The 20,035-nt window shown below is 51.4% G+C and overlaps 2 protein-coding genes across 7 annotated transcripts in view; one reads left to right on the top strand and one right to left on the bottom strand.

Moving 5' to 3' along the window:
* Positions 1–4,009, top strand: part of TNPO3 (transportin 3) — an 83,745-nt gene extending 79,736 nt beyond the window's left edge. The window contains exons 22-23 of the mRNA XM_052639253.1: positions 1,319–1,410; positions 2,927–4,009. Of these exons, the coding sequence (XP_052495213.1) occupies positions 1,319–1,379 (61 nt within the window). The 3' untranslated portion in view covers positions 1,380–1,410; positions 2,927–4,009. The remainder of the gene's footprint in view (positions 1–1,318; positions 1,411–2,926) is intronic.
* A 3,840-nt stretch (positions 4,010–7,849) lies between these two features.
* Positions 7,850–19,454, bottom strand: IRF5 (interferon regulatory factor 5). Of its 6 annotated transcripts, none has more exons than XM_052638721.1 (11): positions 19,371–19,454; positions 15,628–15,734; positions 15,118–15,189; positions 13,837–14,045; positions 11,464–11,653; positions 11,004–11,050; positions 10,497–10,530; positions 10,047–10,322; positions 9,418–9,810; positions 9,210–9,328; positions 7,850–8,906 (listed from the first exon to the last, which is right to left on the bottom strand). In XM_052638721.1, exons 4-11 carry the CDS (start codon positions 14,029–14,031, stop codon positions 8,661–8,663), a joined length of 1,500 nt encoding a protein of 499 aa, XP_052494681.1. In that variant the 5' UTR covers positions 14,032–14,045; positions 15,118–15,189; positions 15,628–15,734; positions 19,371–19,454; the 3' UTR covers positions 7,850–8,660. The 6 variants fall into 6 exon arrangements, with proteins under 6 accessions (XP_052494681.1, XP_052494679.1, XP_052494675.1 ...); XM_052638719.1 differs by lacking the exon at positions 19,371–19,454 and adding an exon at positions 18,650–18,772; XM_052638715.1 differs by lacking the exon at positions 15,118–15,189.
* Between the last annotated feature and the right edge of the window lie 581 nt (positions 19,455–20,035).

Genomic DNA, 20,035 nt, shown 5'->3' with positions numbered 1-20,035 from the left:
TAGAATGGAGGGAGACTAGAAGAAAGTTTCTGTTTAATCAAGTCCTGAAATCTAAATCAAAGTTCTTTGTGATGTTTCAGACCCTATAATAAATAGCTGAGGAATCCAGATACAGGCACTTAAGGTGATAGCTCTCGTTACCTTCTTTTATGCTGGATCACAGTTAGTGATTCCCGCTCTGACATTTAACCATTACAGGAAGGAGAGCGCTTTCTTCTGACATTGAATCCTAGGCTATAGGCTGTGGTCCCTGATTTTTCAGCGCCAAAGAGAGTGCCACATAAGGGTGAGCATATTATTAATTGAATGTGCTTTGTTTAGCTGAGCCTCATGTTCAGTTACCAAAAACTATTATGAAGACTGGCAGAAAAGAATGCAGCTGGCATCAACTTGTTTTTTGGTGACAGGCTTAAGACAAAGGAAGCCTTTTGAAAAAAACAGGGTCAAATTAATATTGGGCTATTCATACCACCTAGGCACCTCTGTGCTTGCCTGAAGACCAAGACCAGCTTCCTCCTCCTCCCTTTCTTCATGCCTTAACCCTTTCCTCTCTCCTCTCCCTTCTCCTCCCACAGCGGGAAATCTTGAGCAGCCTGTTCAACTAGACTGATTGAGAGTTACTTGCTGAACTGGGCTTTAAAACAAAATCTGCTTTTGGAAAAGAATGAGGAAACCAGGGTACCTAAGTTAGCTCAGTTCATAGAGTTAAAATTATCCACCTTAGATGAATATGCTTGCTTTTTCACTTTGAGGGTTCTGACTTCTTAGATTTATCAAGGACATTAACCAAGTATTGTTACTGTTATTTGGCGGCACAGCATATGGGATCTTAGTTTCCTGATCAGGGATCGAAACTTTGTCCCCCTACAGTGGAAGTGCAGTCTTCCACTGGACTACCAGGGAAGTCCCACAAGCAAGTTTTATTGTTGTAGCAGCCTATATTTGTCAAATGCTATTTTGTTCCCGTTCTGTTATCCTAAGCACTTTACATACAGGAACTGATTTAATCCTCAGAACATCTTGGGGTAGATAATGGATGAGGAAACTGAGGCAGATTGGTAACTTGCTCAAAGACAATGAAACCAAGATTTAAACCTAAGCAATTTTTTCTCCAAAGCCCACTCTTTAAGGGCCACATAGCTTAGTTATTCCCACATACAGTAGTTAATATTTACCCCTGAGTTACAGAAAGATCAAAAGTAGGGTCAAGAGCAGAGCTGGGACAGTTCTTAGCGTCCCTCAAAGTTGTGGTTGCTTTTCATTGTATTATACTTTTCTTATCAGGCAGGGACCAACCTACCTTTCTTTTCTTTTCTAGTGCTGAGGAATGTAAACAAGTTTGCTGGGCCTTGCGAGACTTTACCAGGTTGTTTCGATAGCTCACACTCCTGTACTGTGCCTGTCACCCAGGTGAGTGGTGGCTGTCAGGAGTACTTGAGGGTGGGCACAGGTTTTAATGCCCATCATGGGACTAGAACTATAGCTGAAGTTTTTGGATGCCATTCACCCCTATAAGAAAGTTACTATTGCAGAATATCTTTTTTAAAAAATTCCTCCCTTCCTCTTCTTACAGATACTTCCAGAATGGTAAGTATGTGTGGTGACAGATGAGAGTACTTTTCAACCTGGCTATTTTGGTGAAAACAGTGCTGGCCTTAAATCCATGATACATGGCACTGCCCTCCTAAAACTGATCTTTCAGATTTGAGGAGCAAAGAGGCTGTTCTTACCAGTTTTTATCATTTTAACACTGAAATGCCAGGCCTTTGACCGAGGCAGGAGGTATAGGAAAGGAGCCAGCCTATTTGTCTAGCCCCTGATCATCATCAGTTTTCTCCATGGACTTCCTGATTCTGAAGTAAAGCAGAGAAGCTTAGCTGAGGGAGGGAAGAACTGAATGGTGGATTCTGGGTGCCTGTTTCTTGACTGAGAGAAGAAAGGCAGCTCTCCTGTAAGTCCACTCTTTGATGTCTTAAGCCAAATTTATCCTCCTTGGAGGTAATTCTTGATGAATGTGCAGCCCTCTCATTGGTGTTTTTGTGATTAAATGCTTTATGGGTGACGATGCTGTTTAGTGGTGCCACCCATACCAGAAATTGTTCTAAACTTTGGTTTTTTAATTAGTAATATCATTTGGAATCCTCAGGTTTTGCAGTGTCTGAATAGCTAATATGGATGCACATAGGGTTATTTGTGCGTAGCTGTGGGTATTCGTAGTTAACATTTATGGAGCTCTGATTGCGTGTCTGGTACTATCCTAAGTACTTTGTATCATGTACAAAGCATATTATATACTAACTGTAAGATAGTCCTCACACAGTCCTCTGGATTAGTTACTATTATTATTTCCATTTTATAAATGAGGAGATTTGTAAATGAGGTTTGAAGATGTTAAGTAATTTGCTTGATGCCACAGTCTGTAATTGATAGACCCACAGTTCACTTTTCTGGTGTCAGAATCTTCACCTTTACCCACTCTACTTAAAGCTTTTACATAGTACCCTTTACGTAAAGTCTAGATCAATGATTTTTAAACCTTTTTTTAGTAGGCAGAGCTTTCTTTCAAAATAAAATCTTGCATGAAACCCCAGTATTTAAGCAGACTTAAATGGAGGTTTCTGGGTTTGGTTTTGGAGTAGGCAGCCTGGATCTGCTGGCTACTCCTTACCCCTACATATTACCGCTGAGCACACTCAGAACTGGAAAAGAACGACAGACAGTATTTCATTAAACCAGTAGCTCCTTTAAAATGACAAGGTAAAAAATCCAAGTGCTTCTTTTCCTTTGTTTTTAAACTGAAGTTCTTACATCAGAGGCCAGAGTGAGGTACTGGAGCATGTATAGAAACTTCTGCCTTGTAGTTAACTTTATGAAGTGCTTGCCATCTCCTGGACCAGTTAATTGACTGTCTTCTCTCTTTTGTCAGGAATGTCTTTTTTAATTAGAAGACAGGAAGAAAACAAAAACCAGACTGTGTCCCACAATCAGAAACCTCCGCTGTGGCAGAGGGGCCTTCACCCGCCACCAAGGCATCCCGCCAGACAGGGAGAGACTCCAGCCTTCCAAGGCCACCCTGAGGAGTTCCTGTTTGGGGATGTGAGGGAGAATCAGCGCTATTTAGAGAGATGGCTGTGGCCTGTCCGGCGTGGTGGGAGGGGAGCTGGTTTCCTGGTGAACTTGTTTCTAAAAGGAAAAATAATTTTAAAGAAATAAAAAAGAAAAAAAAAAAGGAAAACTAAACTGAAACTACAATTGAAAACACATACATGTACCTACACACACACATGCTAGCACGCATGTGTGCACACAGAAAAATAAAATTACAAATCTTTCTGTGAAACAGAAACATTTACTTAGGGAAGATGGGGATTCAAATGAATTAAACAGCTGCAATCGGAAGGAAAGGGTCAGGATCATCTCTTAAGGTTTTGTTTTGTCCTTTCATTCTCTCCTCCCCTCTCTTCTTTTCCTTTCCCCTTCCTCTTTTAATGAAAGTGAGTTGAAATTTCTCCTCGTGTCCCAACTCGTGTCTGGTCCCAACTGTTTATTCTCACCTTTAGAGTTGTTCACATAAGGAGAAGTAAGCAAGGAACCTGTTCTGCTTTTTATCATGGTCACATCAATGATATTAGGACCTGCCAGGGCCAAAATTCATGTATACGCCAACTCTGACCCTATTCAGTCTCTTTAAGTCCAGTCATCTTTGGAGAGAAGAGCCAAAATTAGGGTGAGTGGGATACAAATACTTTTTTTTTTTTTCTTTTTCGTTTATTTTTTACCCATAGACTTGAGAGAGGAAAACAGAAGGTGGGAAAATGGAAAAAAGTGTTTACAGGGCTAACTATATTACTAAAAAATGTGGAAATTATTTGACTTCATGGGGGGTGAGGCAGGAGAGGAAAGCTGAAGCAAGCCCTGGATGCTTTAAAGGAATTGTAGCCCTGCACAGGCACTGGACACGAGGACATGTCCTGTCTGGTGGTGTTGCCATCTCAAGAACAAATCAACAGCAATGAAAGAAAGAAAGAAAAAATAAATTTTTAAAATTTAATCAGTGTTTGTTTTTCCTTCCTTTCACTGCCTCATAAATCTGAGATGGTACAGCTGGTGACTGCCTGAGTGGATAGTCTTAGTTGTTCTCTAATAGATGTCTGGGTACGGAGGTTGAAAGCCAGGTCCCTCCCACTGCCCAGACCCTTCATATTTCAGGGGAGTGGCTCGCTCTGCGTCTTTCATTCTTCCAGCTTACCCTAAAACTCCTGCTACATTCTGTCCTCCCGTATGGCCTCAGTGGGTAGGAGAATGGGTCACTTGGCACGTTAAACAAAATGTAGTGTGTTCTTTTTGCAGTGGCCATCCAAGTAGATTGTTTCCTAACTACTGAATAGTCAATCTTAAAAAAAAAGAGCCCTGTAATGAAGAGTCATTGACATAAAATAAGCTGCATGTGTTTAAGGTATACAGTTGGTAAGCTTTAACACAGGGTACACACATGAAACCATAAAGACAATGAACATAAGTTCTTTTCCCAAAAGTTTCTTCATGCCTCTTCCCATCCTCTCCCACACTCAAGTGACCACTGCTCTCCTGTCATTGTGGAGTAGTTTGCATTTTCCTGAGCTTTATGTAAATGAGATCAAAGAGTATGTTAGTAATTGGGCTTAGAGCTAATAACCTTGACCACAAAGTTGCATCTAGCATTTGGAGTCTTTGAAACAAACCTCTCTGCATAATATCAGCTCTGAGTTTTATTCTCTAAAGAGGCAGTGTTACAAAGTGGAGAAAAAAAACTTGAGTATGGAACAGTATTTGGAATAAGATGATCAAATTCTGGGGATCAGCACCTTACCTTAGTCATCCTGCTCATTTTCTGGCTAAACAAAATTTTAAGCCTAATTCAGCCTTAGGTCCTTACAATGATCCATTGACTTTAGTCTGTTTAAGGAATTTGGCTTTTATCACAGAAAGTTGTATCTGGGACTGAAAAATGTGAAAGGCTTAATACGACTCCCCAGCCACCAAAAAGTAGCCTTTGGAATATATATCTTAGTATATATCAAGAACATCTCCACAGCTACAGTATTGAAAACCAGAACTGTTATTAATGGTTCTCATTGTAATCTTCAGTGTCAGAGTGTTTAGACTACTTAATACAAATAGTCTAGCTAACAACTTCTGTCATAGCAAGGATACCCACCTATATTTCAGTTTAAAAGGATCAGTTTACTGTTTGGGATCAGGTATCCTAATATAATCCTGTCTTCCTGCTTGACATTGTCTAGTGGAAGTAGAATAAGTCTTACACCTGAATTAACCTGTCATAAAGTTCCCACGGAGCTGTTCCCTTATTTCCATGACTGACTTAGCCAAGTAATTTTAGTCATGATTGTGTGAAACACAAATCACCCATTGGGCCTATTCCCAGCAAGATTTTACTAAGGAGAAGTAACTTAAAATTTTATGTACCTGTTCTATAAAGATCAATAACTTGAGAGTGTATTGTAAATAAGATAGGATCTTTTGGATGGCATCCACACCTCATGAAAAGTACGTGTCCACATTGTGTAGCCCTGGTACTAAGTCGCTTTACAAGGATGAAAGCCAAAAATCCAGAGAAGTTAAATATCCAAGATTTTGCAACAAGGTATGTCCAATTTTGGTGAGATGTATTACTAGCAAGTGAGAAGGTTGCCTTGTGAGAACACTCCTCTGACAAAAATGGGGGAAAGCTATCAATATTCTCTTCTACTGGACAAAGACTGAGAAGTTCTTCAGGTTAGTGAAAAGCTGAATAAGAGGAAGGAGTCTTGAATTAAAAGGGAGTATTATGTCGGATACAAGGATGAACTTGGGGAGGAGAAGCCTTGAAGAACTGAGGGAAAGTACCGCATGCTAAAGAGGTGTATTCATCCCCGGCATCATGAGCATCAGTATTCTGTGGATTCCAACCTGCATGCTAGCAGAGGCCACCAGGGCAAAGGCCACTACCAGGGGGAACTGGAGCCTAGTGGAGCAGTGAATGGCAACGCGTTGTCCTGGCTTTAACTCTGGAGCTTAATGATATTCAGTATCTGCTACTGTGGGGCCGGCAGAGCGGGGAGGGGGGGCAGTGTAGCGGCTAGTGCTCCATCCGCCACTGGCTACTACAACACAGTCACCCTACAGGAAATGATGGCCAGGCGTGCCGGGGTTTTTTGCTTTTTGCTTTCATTTTTGTTAAGAAATCAAAATGTAAGTAGAAGCCAAAGGAGGATCCTCAGCAGCCGCTGCACTGCCGGCGGTATTGGAGAAGTCAGTCCAGGGAAGGTCGCCTGCTTCATCGTTTCATCTACTCGGGTGAGAATGGCAATTCATCTCTGTGTCTTCCTTGCAAAAAACCATGAGAGACATCAGATAAATCCAGACTGAGACATTCTAAAATGTACCATCCAAGTCATCCAAAACCAGGGAAGTCCAAGAACCAGTTAAATCAGTGATAGCTAGGGAGACACGATCACTAAATGTAAAGTGATCCTTTGGGTAAGGTGCTAGAACAGAAAAAGTATGAGATTAAAAACTAATGAACTCTGAATAAAGAGTGGAATTTAGTTAATAATGATGTATTCATTTTGTTTCATTCGTTGTGACAAATGTTTCATAGTGATGTAAGGTGTAGTGTAAGATGTCAACAGTTGGGGGAACTGAGTGTGGGTCATATAGGACTCTATTAGCTGCTGCTGCTGCTACTGCTAAGTCGCTTCAGTCGTGTCCGACTCTGCGACCCCATAAACCACAGCCCACCAGGCTCCCCCGTCCCTGGGATTCTCCAGGCAAGAACACTGGAGTGGGTTGCCATTTCCTTCTCCAATGCATGAAAGTGAAGTCGCTCAGTTGTGTCCGACTCTTTGCAACCCCATGGACTGCAGCCCACCAGGCTCCTCCATCCACGAGATTTTCCAGGCAAGAGTACTGGAGTGGGCTGCCATTGCCTTCTCTGACTATTAGCTACTTTCCTGTAAATCTAAAACTATTCTAAGATTATTTTTTTTTTAATCACTAAAATCTGCACAGGCCACTTAACCATATGAAGATGCTCATCCTTGTTCATAATGAGAAATGGTAGACATACTATTTCTCACCTATCAGATTGGCAAAAATCCAAAAAATTGGCATTATAACCTTGTTGAGATTTTGGGGAAACAGCTGCACTCAGAGATTTATCTGGATTTTGCAAATATTTAAAATTAGACCCATTTTTATCCTTTGAGCCAGAAATCCCATTTCTGTGGATTCATCCTAAAGATAAACTGGCAAAAGTAATAAAAAAGACATAAATATGCACAAGCTTATCCACTGTAGTGTTGGGAACTTAGATGAGAAAGACTATGAATTGATTATTATTGAAGCTACTACATGGGAATTTTATACCATTCTCCCTACTTTCACAGATGTTAAAAACATTCCATAATAAAAAGATAACAGCAAAATTGTCCAGGTCAGAAAATTACATCTATAAGCCAGATTCAAACAATGAGCTCCCAATTTGTATGCATTGTCCTAATATATTTAATAGCGTATGAATATACATGAGGCTAACAGATAGTAATGGTCCTTAGTTGAGATCCAGCCCCTTTTCACCATTATGGGAAAATTGATTTGGACAGGATCTTAGACTCTGCACACATTTAAAAGTCCACACCCTTGCTTCAGCTGGCTTCCTCCTGGAAAGCAAAGCCAGCCAGCTGAGTGCTTGTGAAGGCCCCACTGACTCATCAGCCTGGAAGGCAGGCCCTCCCTGTGTCAACAGCCCCAGAGCAGGAGGGCAGGTGCTGGGGTAAAGAGAGCTAGCTGGCAGGAGAAATACGGTCCAGTAAAACGGCATGGGAGCAACTGGTGCTGAAAAATAATAACTGAGTCTGTTTTTAATATTTATTAATCCAAAAATACATAAATGTCCCCTTTCTATCCCAGGTTCTTAGTTTCTCAAGGGAGGTAGCTGCCAGACTTAGTATCTGGTGTAATACTTAATCTGTCTCTGGATGTTGTGAGGAAATGAGGCTCAAGCTGTGTGTGTGTGTGTGTGTGTGTGTGTGTGTGCTCGCGCGTGCGTGTGCGTGTGCACACGCGCACTCAGTCGCTCAGTCATGTCTGACTATGAACCCATGGAATTTTCCAGGCAAGAATACTGGAGTAGGCTGCCATTTCCTCCCCCAGGGGATCAACACTAAAGCTAGGGAACTCCAAAATCAGGCCCATGCCCTGCAGAGGACCTGCCAGGGAGGTCTGACCCCCAGCACTTGGCTCTTCTTGCCAGAAGAAATGAGGCAGCCACAGGAAGGGACTGCTCTGGGGCAACTCCCTCTGTACAACTAGGCCCCCTGAGTTGGCGGAGTTCCTTCCCTCCACACTGATGCTGATGGCCAAGTTCCCCCAGAACCAGTCCAGGAGAGACATATGCAGGAAGACAGAGTCCTCAAAGCAAAACTGGCTTCCAGCTTCCCTCGGCTTCTGAGGAGAACCTGGATCTCAGGCCTCTTCCCTCTTCTTCATGACCCAGATCCGCTTCTGGAGACCCCAAGATAGGACCCTGCTGCTCATCAGGTGCCCCCTGGGAACTTTCGCCCTCCACATCTCCACACAGCCACCCAGGAAACCTGGGCCAGTCACTACATGCAGCCTCCTTACTGCATGCCAACTGGGTGCATGGGCCAGTGTCCCTGTGCAGCACTGAGGCCTGGCATGGCAGGGGTTTGGGCCACAGGCTGCAGATGCTGCTGAGACAGCCAGATGTGATGGAGCTCCTTGAACTGTTCCACCATGCGGTCTTTGAGGTCTGGGTTTGAGATCTGTAGCCGGATGCTATCAGCTGACCAAGAAAGCTCCCCTGAGAACATCTCCAGCAATAGCCGGGCTGCTACGGGTACCACCTAAGCGGGTGAAGAGGAGACAGGACAGGGTGAACTGTCTGGATCGTCAGGGCTGTCCAATCGAGTTATGCATGAGGAGATCCACCAAGGGCAGGTGGTAGTTCACATCCGCCAGAAGAAGGGGCACCAATTTCTACTTCATAAAAAGGCAGCTTATGTGTGAGCAGTGCCGGTCCTCATTTAACACTGACTGCTGAATTCACCCTACCCAGACAGACAGTCCTGCCCCTCCACCCCGGGGCAAGGGCCCAGGGTTCCCCAATATCCAAAGCAGAGTTCAAGAGGTTGAAGATGGGAGTATACCTGTACAGTAATGAGCTTCTTCTCCCGGGGTTTGCAGTCAGGCCACTCCTCCCCAAAGCAGAAGAAGATCTCGAATGGAGGTGGGGTGTTGGTCTGGCCCTTCTGGAATAGGATGAGCTCTGCATTGAGAGCAAGACCCTTAGTCAGAGGCGGGCGCCAGGCCCCTGGATGAAAAGAGACCCAGAGGAACACGAGGTGGGGCCCTCACCATTGAGAAAGTCCTCCAGGCTGAAGAGCTTGGTCTTGACCTCCCGCTGGATGGGGTTGGGGTGCGAGCCATGGGCTGAGGCGCAGGGCCCACTCCAGAACACCTTGCACTGGCACAGGCGGATGGCATACAGATCCTGGCCTTGCAGCTGAAGGATGAGCCCACGGTCCAGGACGTCCAGCAGCTGGTTGGTGTAAAAGCGCTGCTTCTCACTGGGGATGTCCTCAGGGCTGGGGAAGCGCACTTGCTCCAGGCTCACCGGGCCAAAGAGCTCCACCTGCTCCTGGGTGGCCTCCAGTTGGCTGTAGAAGAGCCGGCAGCCTTGAGGGTTGCTGATGGTGAGAGCCCGGGGTGGCCGCCCCCGGTATTGGAACTTGATCTCCAGGTCAGTCACTGCAGGACAGAGAGGCAGGCCCGCCCCGCCCATGAGCCCCATGCCTCCACATTCTGCCACCCACTGATCTTCTCTGCCCTCTCTGCCCTGCAGCCAGGCCATCATCATTCCTCCCCACTTCCCTCCCAGCCAAGCAGGGAATGGTATGGGCATTTTTGTTCTTCTCTTCATCATCCTCCACCCTCCCAGCTGCTCCTCCCTGCCCGCCCTCCAACCCCCTCCCGTGGGTTCTTACGAGGCAGCATGTGGGGGCTGATCAACAGGTCAGGCAGGAGTTGTTCGCCTGCGGGGGGCAGGCTGGTAGACAGGGGCCCAGGCTGCGGGTGCGGGCTCGGCAGGACCTCAGAAAACACCTCCCCAAAGTCAGCGGCGTTGCCAGGAGCAGGGACCAGCAGGTTGGGGCCTGGAGCAGGGGGTGCCAACACCACAGGCGGCTGGAGAGTGGGTGGCCACTTGACATCCTCTTTGGGTAAAGAATAGGGTGCCATGGCAGGGCCAGGCTGCACTGCTTCTATAGAAGGTGGGAGTAAAAATTTTAATGTCCCTTCTAGGAACTGCCTCCAGGCTTACCGACTCCCAGCCCTGGGCCATCCCCCAGCCTCCCTTCAGCCCCCTCCCAGGCACCTGTGGTCCCCGCAGCTCCTCCTTACACTAGACCCCCAACCACACCACCTCCCAGCCCCACCTGTGATGCTCAGGCCTGGTAACATCTTCCGGAGCTGAAGAGAAGACACAGGCAAAGGAGGAACGAGGAGGCCAGAGAGAGAAGGGAGGACAGGTTATTAAACTGATCTGATGCTGAAGAGTGAGACCCACAAGGCAACTCCCTGGTCTTCAGCTGAGGCGAGGCCAGACCCTCAGGCCCAGCTCTGCCATCCAAGGCATGTCAGTAGGCTCTTGGTGCCCCAGTTTCTGCTTCTGCAGGTGGGAATACCTACTAAGCCCCAACTACTGAGGCTGAGACCATGCATGAGCATGTTTTCTACCAACAGAGTCCCAGGGAGGTTCAAGGTGGTGACTTTGTTCCTGTCCCCAGAATCCCAAGAGAAGAAACCCAGAGAAGGGCTGCAGAAACGGCAGCAGGCTCCAGAGGAGTGGAACTGCCCAGTCCTGCAGTGGAGTGGGACAAGCAGCCAGGCCTAGCGAGGCCCAGGGCGGCGGCACAGGCTGCCAAGCGCGCCCCCAAGCTCACCTCTTCCTCTTCTTCCTCCTCAGCATTATCCTCACTGGGCTGTGACTCTGCAGGGGAGACAGAAATGACAGACCAGAAGGGAGTCAGTGGGGGAGAGGGAGGAAGGCCTTCAGGGCTCCGGGTGGCCTCTCTCCTGCCCAGAGCTGCCCAAACACAGAGGGAAAGGCCACACAGCCACCAGCAATCACTGGGGACACTGCCCCTGACCCCACGGCGCTCCCCTCCCTGGGTCACCCGACCTACATTCACTGGAGCCAAGAACCAGGATGGGGTGAGGAAATCAAACCCGGCGGGGAGGGGCCTGGTCCATGCCAAGCCGCTCCTAGCCTCACCAGTGATCCACTTCTGGGAGCCCTGGGTTACTGCCCGAGCGGCACGTCCCCAACCACTGCACGCTGGAGGGGCCCCAGGCCTCCGTGCATAGCCCGCTAGGTGGCCCACATTCAGCCAGGCAGAATACCTGCGGGAGCCGGGCCATTGGTGCAGACCTCGTAGATCTTGTAGGGCTGAGGTGGCATGTCCCGGGGCCCGTCATAGATGAGGCGGAAGTCACGGCTCTTGTTCAGGGCACAGCGCAGGTTGGCCTTCCACTTGGCCGGATCGGCCTCGTCCACCCCCTCGGTGTACTTCCCCGTCTCCTTGGCCCAGGCCTAGGGCAGGAAGACAAGACAGACAACCACAGAGAACCACGCCCCTCACCAAAGCCAGCCCCTCTGGGCTGGGGACAGTCACTGCTGTGGATGAGACCATCACACAGGCCGAGCCCTGCGCCCATCTGCAAAGTGGGAGTTAGGAGGCCAGTCTCTTAAGGCTCCAGCAAGCTAGAGGAATTCTAGATGCTTTGAAAGGCATCATATTCACTGGTCTTAAGATGGCAAGCAGGTATAATCTCTAAGGAGATGGGATAACATGGTGGATAAGAGGGGTCTGGAGAAGAACTGGCTTTGGATCGGAATCTGCCACCGCCACCTGTGTGCCAGGCCATGTCACTTTGCCTCTCTTTGTTTTGGTCTCCCCATCACAGCATCTGCCTCACAGTGTGGTGGTGGAGACTCAGGCTTAATGCCCATAAAGCTCTCTGAACTGTGTCTCCCCTTGGGATGGACTCTGTACAGTTGGGCTGCTAGTATTATTATAACGATTTTTTTTTTTGTAGGGGGTGCCTCATCATGTGGCTTGCGGGATCTCAGTTCCCTGACCAGAGATTGAATCGGGCCATGGCAGTGAAAGCGCTGGAGTCCTAACCACTAGATCACCAGGGAACTCCCAGTACTGTTATTTTGGAAGGTAATTTGGTTGATCTCAGGATTACACATTTCCATCCTTTAACCCAGTAATTTGACTTCTGGGAATTTATCTGACAGATAAAGATGCATCCACACAAAAGCTTGCACATATAAGCTTATTCATTGCAGCTCTGTGTCTAAAAGAAAACGACTCTCAATTATCTAAATGTCCATCAATGGGGGCTGGTTAAATTATGGCCAACCCATAAAATGGAATATTGGGCAACAAGAAAAAAAAAAGGAGGAAGTTTTTTATATACTGACACGTTGTAATCTTCAAAAAATGAGGTGCAGAAGCATCTACCATTTTTGTCAAAAGTAGGGGAAAGGATCGGAGAAGGCAATGGCACCCCTCTCCAGTACTCTTGCCTGGAAAATCCCATGGATGGAGGAGCCTGGTAGGCTGCAGTCCATGGGGTCGCTAAGAGTTGGACATGACTGAGTGATTTCACTTTCACTTTTCTCTTTCATAGAGAAGGAAATGGCAACCCACTCCAGTGTTCTTGCCTGGAGAATCCCAGGGACGTGGGAGCCTGGTGGGCTGCCATCTATGGAGTCACACAGAGTTGGACATAACTGAAGTGACTTAGCAGCAGCAGTAGGGGAAAGGATAGGCACATATTTGCTTGCATATGTACAGAAATCCCTCAGGAAGGATAAACAAGAAACTGAGAATACAAACTGTCCCAAAGGAGGAGGTTGGGTGTCTGGGAGACTGTCTCCCATTTGGGAGACTTTTTGCATTTTACACTTTTTTAAATGTTGAATTATGTAACCATGTTACTTATTCAAAAATGAGAAATGGATTTGAAAGGAACCTTGAAAAGACAAACACTAAGCGCAAAAACTAAGCAATACATGGCCAAAACTTTAAAAATAAGCATTCTCTTCAACCCAGAAGTGTTTAACTCTAGGAACTAATCCCAAAGGAAACCATTTGAGATGTGCCAAGGATAAGAGTTTAGAGGGTGTCCATGGCAGTGTGATCTTCAACATGGAGACACTGAAAGCAACCTAAGGTGTCCAAAATCTGGGACTTGGTGACTAAAGTGTGCTCCCTGCTCTGATGGAACGTTCAGTGGCATTTGAATGTGGCATTTGTTGGAATGGGGAAGCTGGTCCTGATGTTGGGTGGAAAATGCAGGTTACAAAATAGAATCTATAGCTTGATTCCATCTTTGCACTTCATATACACATGGAGAAAACTGATAATACAAGCAAAAAAATATTCATAGTATTAAGATTATGGGGGAATTCTGTGGTCCTTTAAGTGCATGTGTACACCAAATGTGCATCCTGGACAGGTGCTCACGTGTGATGAAAAAGTACAAAGAGGAAGAGGGGGAGGAGTTACCCGAAGGTCTCCTGGGGCCCCTCAGTCCTCACCTTGCTCCAGGGATCGGGTTAGAAAGGTTGCCCAGCGGTGATGCCTGCAGCCCTTAGCCCCGGCCTGGGGTCGCTGGCCACAAGGCAGCTGGAAGAGTGGCCAGTCTGATGTAGGGGGGAGCCCTTTTCTAGGGAAGGGCCTTCAGAGGCCCAGGGCTTACCTTGAAGATGGTGTTATCTCCGTCATGGCTAGGGCCGTGCCGCGTGGCGTGGCGCCAGGGGATGTAAAACAATTTCTTTTCCCCATTGACCCACTGAAGCCCGGGGTACTGGCAGCTGTTGACCTGGGCCACCAGCCAGGGCTTCAGCCGCACGCGCCGGGGCGGAAGCAGGGTGGCGGGGGCCGGCTGGTTCATGGCACAGGCGTCTGCTGGAGAGAGCAGGGGGCAGTCAGTGCACATCAGAGGGCCGAGCCACGGCCCGTAGGACTCCCCTTTCCTCCCAGCACAGGAGGCCAGAGTCGCTCCAGCCTGTCCAGATGCTTGAGTCAGTTCTCCTCTCCAAGCATCAGCTTTCCTGTCACAAGGTCCCTGCGTCTAGGCTTTGTTTGAGGGAAAGGAAGGAGGGGTACACAGCTGGAGTGGACACTGTGGGTGTCCCACCCAGACGTCCTGTGTCCGGCGGGGCAGCAGTTCCCCAGCTGCTGTGAGTCCCAGCACAGCACGGAGCTGCCCATTGCCGGAGAACTGCCCTCAGCTGCCCCCCTCCAGGGCCAGGCCACCCCTCCACTCTGTCGGGGAGAGCCCACAGTCAGTGACACACAGGGACAAAGGGCCGGTCCCCTTGCTTCAGGCGGAGCAAATGTGCACTCCGGGGTCCCCACAGGTTCTAGCTGAAGCCAGTCTCCGGCTGAGCCCACATCCTTGCTTAGCTTTCTTCCTGCTTCCCCTGTTCCCCTCCCTCTCCCTCACCAAACCAACTTCCAAGAAACTCTGCTAAGACAAGGCAGAAGCTGTGAGTCAGGGAGGGGTTTCCACACCCAGTCCTCAGAGCTTCCTTCCTTCCTTGGTTTCCCTCAGGGATGAAGCTTCCCACCCTCCTCTGACCTGGACATCTTGAAAGAAATCCCATGAGCCAACTCCATCTACCGCCTGAATCGCTGGCAAGGACAGTGGCCACCAAACTTAGAACTTCTGCTTTTCAAGGCAGCAATTTCCTAGACTCTGGTTCCTCCACCAACCATGCATTCATTCAGCAGCACCTTATGTTCGCTGTGGGATCCACACAGATAGGGTCCCCACCAGAGCGAGTCCCACCCCCCACCCCAGGCCACAGGCTTGCCTGCCCGGTCAGAGGCCAGCTGGTCACAGGGAGTCTCTGCCTCCTCCACTGCACCTGCCGGCCCTCTCCAGACCCTGGACCGAAACTTCTCTCCACTGTCCTGAGCCTGCTTTCACTCTGCTCCACTCCTGCGGGGTTTCTCCCCTGCCCTTGCCCCTCACCTGTGAGCCCGGGGTCAGCGACAGAAGGGACGGGGCCATCATAGCCCCCCGGGCTGAGACTCAGAGGAGACTCTGTCGATGGGCAAGGAAGGAACAAAGGGCTGAGCCACGACGAGAAATGAGGCTGCCTCCCACCCTGGGCCCTAGGTTTCTGAGCACATGTGAGTTAGGTGGGCGTGCACTTGTGTGTGTAAGAGGACACACACTGTGCAGGTACCATGCTCCTCTCCCACTTCCTTGGTCCACCCATCCCCTGTAGAAGACGCTCCACAAGTGATGGAGAGGGAGTGGCCACGACGGTGGCATAGGGGTGGGGTGGGCCGGGGTCTTTCGCAGAAGTCGTGCTTCCTGGAACAAGGGTGCCAACACTAGCCCTCCAGGCTGGGTCCTCCAACACTCACAGCTCCCTCTCCAGAGTGCCACGGCCTGCCCTGGACTCTCCTCCACTGAGACAAGTGGGGCTCCTATTCCGCCCTGCACAGCCTCCCCCAACCCAGACGTCTTGCTTACTTTCCAGGTCAGTGGGCAACCTCTTCAAGGGCAGGAGTGCCTCCGGGTCTTTCTTCCTCACCACTCTCCCCTCCTGGGCATCTGCATTTACTGGGCCAAAGTAGGACCTAAGGAAGGCCAGCCAGATGTTGGAAGCGTCCGTCCTCCAGCTGTTTATCGCCCCACCCCCACCCGGCTGCCACCCCAACCAACCCTCCCCTCCTCCGACTCAAAGGTGAGACCAGACCCAAGAGGAAAGCTGTGAGCGCTATGGGGCAGTGAGGGTCTGAGGTGGGCAGGCCTGTCGGGGAAGGGATGACTGAAGGAAATGAGGTATCTGGGTGGCTGATGTAATCACTCAGTGGGGTGGGGATGAGAAATACCCCCGTGTGGCAGAAAGACTAGGGTTCAAGTCAAGACCAAGACAGCCTCCCCTGCAACAGACTACATCCTTGCTGAAGAACCTTCTGACAGCTAAAGCCACCCAACCACAGGCTGAACTGTTGCTGGGAACAAAGGCTTCTGGGAGTACAGAAGTCTTGGTGGGCTTCCTGGCCTGCACTGGGATACACACACACACACACACACACACACACACACCCCATCATCCAAGCCTGCTTCAGAATGTCCCCTGAAATTCCCTGCCCAACACCTTTCTGGGTTGTGGCGGCTAAGTGCCACCTCCACGCTGCTAAGGATTCTCGTCTGTGGGCCTCTCCCCAGAGCAGTGCCCAGCACTGGGCTGGGACAGAGAGGATGGGAGAGCACCCAGCCCTGCCCCCCGGTCTCAGAAGATGGGTGACTCGGTTCCCCTTTCTGCACTAGCCTCCACCCAGCCCTAGGGGAAATGAAAGTGGCCAGACCGGACAACTCGGAAACCTGACTCACTATGAGCTGGGGGAAGGAAGGGATGGGGAGAAAATCACATTTGGGTCCCCCCGACCAAATGCTCCATCTCTCATCCTGTAGCCCATCCCCCAACCCTCAAGCCCGCTGGCAGTCATCGTCCATGGTGTGATTCACAGCGTTGGAGAGCGCCATCCAATTTGTGTCTGCTGCATCCCCACGCCTCCCAAAGGCCTGGGTCCTAGAACAGACGGGCGACGGTCACAGCCGCAGGCCATTCTGGCTGCGAGAAGGTGGACCGGGGAAAAGTTCTGCTGACAGAGGGCAAGGCAAGATTCCCTGATGACCCCCACACATGGTCTGGCCTGCAGCTGTGCCAGAGGTGGTGAACTGGGAAGCCAGGAAGGTCGATTTCTCTGCCCAGGGCAAGGAGGGTGTCAGGGCAAGTCCAGCTGCACCGCTCTACAACACCAACTCTGAGCTCTTGGCAGTAAGGTGCAGCCCCTTCTAGCAGCACAGGGAAGGGCTCTGTAGAGGGCCTCCCACCAAAAGCCCGGCCATGGCCAAGGGAGGGTCTGCCTAGCAAGCCACACAGGGAGCTTCAGCCACAAGTCTGCCTGCATCCAGGGGCATCAGGACCAGGCTCAGCATCAGCTTGCCAAAGAGGCTGCTTCCTGCCTGGAGATGGACTTAGACCTGATGCAAGCTATCCCAATGCCAGGAGTTCTGAATTTCAGTGCCCTTGCGCTCCATTCCTACTTCCATCCTGAAAGAAGCAGTCACTCAGATTCCCAGGGGGTCCCAGAAGCATAGCCCTGAGAAAGTCCATTCTACATCCCTCCCTCACCAGGAAAGTGGCTCACAAGGTAAAGAATCTGCCTGCAATACTTTGCTCTAGAATAACAGGTCCTATCTCTGGATGGGGAAGATCCCCTGGAGGAGGGCATGGCAACCCACTCCAGTATTCTTGCCTGGAGAATCCCCTGGACAGAGGAGCCTGGTGGGCTATAGTCCATGGGGTCGCAAAGAGTCGGACACAACTGAGCAACTACACACACACACACACACACACACACACACACACGCCCCTCATGGCTGCTGGGAAGACTTGACATCCCATCAGGATGCAGGTTGGTGAGGGGGTCTGCCCTGACTCCTCAACAGCTGTGCAGGTTTGCAACCCCCAGACTAGCCTTGTGGATTAGAGCCCTGAAAGATGGGGAAAGGTGGGATGAGCATACATCAGCTTCCATGGAAACATCAAAGGAGGAGTGGCCTGCTGAGGACCTGAGGAAGGCCCTATTATAGGGGAAGGGGCAGCCCAGGAGCATCTCCGGAGGTGCACAGGCGCCGCAACTCCTGAACTCCCAGGAGCCAGCCACAAGGGAAGCCTGAACACTGTGGGTACCAGGGACCCCCTAGGGGAGGAGGCTCTGCAGCCCCCAGCACTGCGAGATCAGCAAGCCCTTGACCTCCTGAATTTGATTCAGACGTTTCCCGCAAACTCCACACCAAACTCCTGGAGAAGGCATGGGTGCCCGGCGCCCAGCGAGACCTTAAGCCCCTCCCCCTCCAATGGAGACGAGCTGAGACTCCAGGGCGGCAGATGCGGGCAGAAAGACGCTTCCCTCGGCTTCCTCTGGGGGCACGGTGGGGTAAGGCCAAGGAGCAGGTGGGGAAGCCCCAGGGTTAAAAAAAGGGTGGTTTCCCAAGGCTTCCCTTGACTTGCTGGGAGCCCCAGTATCCAACCCTATAACCCTGCTCTGGCCTGGCTGCCTCTCCCGGGAGACTCTAGCTTTCTCCATCGACCCCGCCCTCGTCCTTACTGGTCCTGGTCACTCATCCCCGCTCTGGGCGCGAAGGGAGCCCCGACTCGGCTCTGCTCTCAAGACCGTCCCCGCAGGTGCCCGGCTTGGCCGCGCCTCCTGGCCCAGCCCACTGAACTACCCCCACTCCCTCCCCGGCCCGGAGCGCTGGTTTAGGGTCTGCCTCTCCGACCGCTCCTCAGGGTGGAGGAGCCCCCGCCCTCATCCCCGCTCTGCTGGGCGCAGGGTGGCGGCGAAGGCAGGGAAGTCCCCTCCGCCTCAGGTCCCCAGGGCCAGATCCGGTGCCTCCGGGGCCACAGAGACAACTGCGCGCCCGGGCCGCGCAGGTGTTCACCGTCTCCTATCCCGCAACACGGTCACACTGGTCTCACTTTCCCTCCACTTTTAGATTCTCGATTGTTTCCTTCTGATGTTCGGGGGAAGGCTGTAGAGAAACTAGTCGAAGAAGTATCACGTCCGTGGTTCTTCTCGCTTAGGAGGGTCAGCAGCTGCTTTTCTCCGCTGCAAGTAAAAGGACAGCCGGAGCCTCGCCTGACACCATCTTCCTAACCACTCTCTGCCCGAATTCTTGCCATTGTCTTAAGATCCAGGGAGAGATGGACCTCTTAAACCTCTTTCTCTTACTGGAAAGGATGAGGGGAGGGCTGCCCGGGGAAGGGGGATCGGAGCGTACAGAATTCTAGGCGGAATCGGGGCTTTCCCTCCATGGCCCAAGCCGGGCGCTGCCCATCCCATGGCAGCCGGGCGCTGCCCATCCTCCGCGAAGGCCAGAGGAGGGGAGAGAAGCAGGAGAGCTGGCGCCCCCGGCCGCGGTGCGGACTCCGCCGCCCGCGCGTCCGGGCTCCTCGGGTGCCTTCTGGATCAAGGCTGCTGGTGCGGGGCACCCCTCTCTGATCAAGACATAGGAGGCATCTTGGAGACCCCCACAACGGCGGGGCGCGTCCTGCCTTGGGCGTTCCCCACCCTGAGCTCGGGCACCTGGAAGAGCCGGACGCTGACCCCTCCCGCGCGCCCGCACCGCTTCAGTCCCCAGCCCGCCGCCGGCAGGTGCCCCGCGGGCGCGGAGAGGAGCGCGCGGCCGCCTGGACTTACCTGTCTGCTGTGCGCCCGCGTGGCTGCGCCCGGGAGCCACGGCCAGGCGGTGGGGCCGAGCTGCGCTGTCCTGGAGCCGCGCCGGTCCGCCCGCCCGCCCGCTCGCCACTTCCGCATCACCCGCCCCCGCCCCTGGGCCGCGGCCGCCCAGCCTCGGTGCGCCGGCAGCGCCCCGCCCTGCCCCGCAGAGCCACCCTGGGGTCCCCGCGCAGACTCAGGGACCGAGGGACGGGGCTGAGCCCCGGGCCAGGCTGGTTCCCCTGCAGCCCAGGGCCTGGCGGAGACGCGCGGCAGCGCGGTGGCCTGGACGGACTGCTGGGCTCCTTCAGAAATCTGGAGGCGCAAGAGTCGTTCGACAACCTCAGCCCCCCCACCCCACCCTGCCTTAGTGATCGGCTGGGCCCGGGAAATTTCTAGCCTGTCCCTCCGGGAGCTCTAGATCGGTGCGGACACTGGCGATCAACCGAGCCACATACTAGCGCGGTGGGGGTAGTAGTAGCCCCTGGCGTTCGCCTCACGAGCCCGCGAACCCTTCCGAGGGTCGCCCAGTACCCAGCCACTGGCATCCAGACTCAGACAATCCCTCCACGAGGTGCCTACAGACAGGGATGGTCAGGCTACTCTCTTTCTGATCCTTAACCTTCGCACCTGCCTGCCCCTGCTCC

This window comes from Budorcas taxicolor, chromosome 4 (genome assembly GCF_023091745.1).
Source record: "Budorcas taxicolor isolate Tak-1 chromosome 4, Takin1.1, whole genome shotgun sequence".
In the NCBI taxonomy this organism is placed as follows: domain Eukaryota; kingdom Metazoa; phylum Chordata; class Mammalia; order Artiodactyla; family Bovidae; genus Budorcas; species Budorcas taxicolor.
The sequence above is the reverse complement of the archived record's forward strand: the minus strand, read 5'-3'. Positions and strand labels throughout refer to the sequence as shown.

What these genes read in the sequence shown, in the direction of transcription:
- IRF5 (XM_052638721.1), bottom strand. Translation starts at nt 14,031, where the DNA reads ATGAACCAGCCGGCCCCCGCCACCCTGCTTCCGCCCCGGCGCGTGCGG. An exon ending in ACCAGGCCTGAGCATCACAG is followed by an intron (nt 10,323 to 10,496) that starts GTGGGGCTGGGA and finishes CACCTTCTATAG; the next exon opens with AAGCAGTGCAGCCTGGCCCT. An exon ending in CAGCCCCCACATGCTGCCTC is followed by an intron (nt 9,811 to 10,046) that starts GTAAGAACCCAC and finishes TCTGTCCTGCAG; the next exon opens with TGACTGACCTGGAGATCAAG.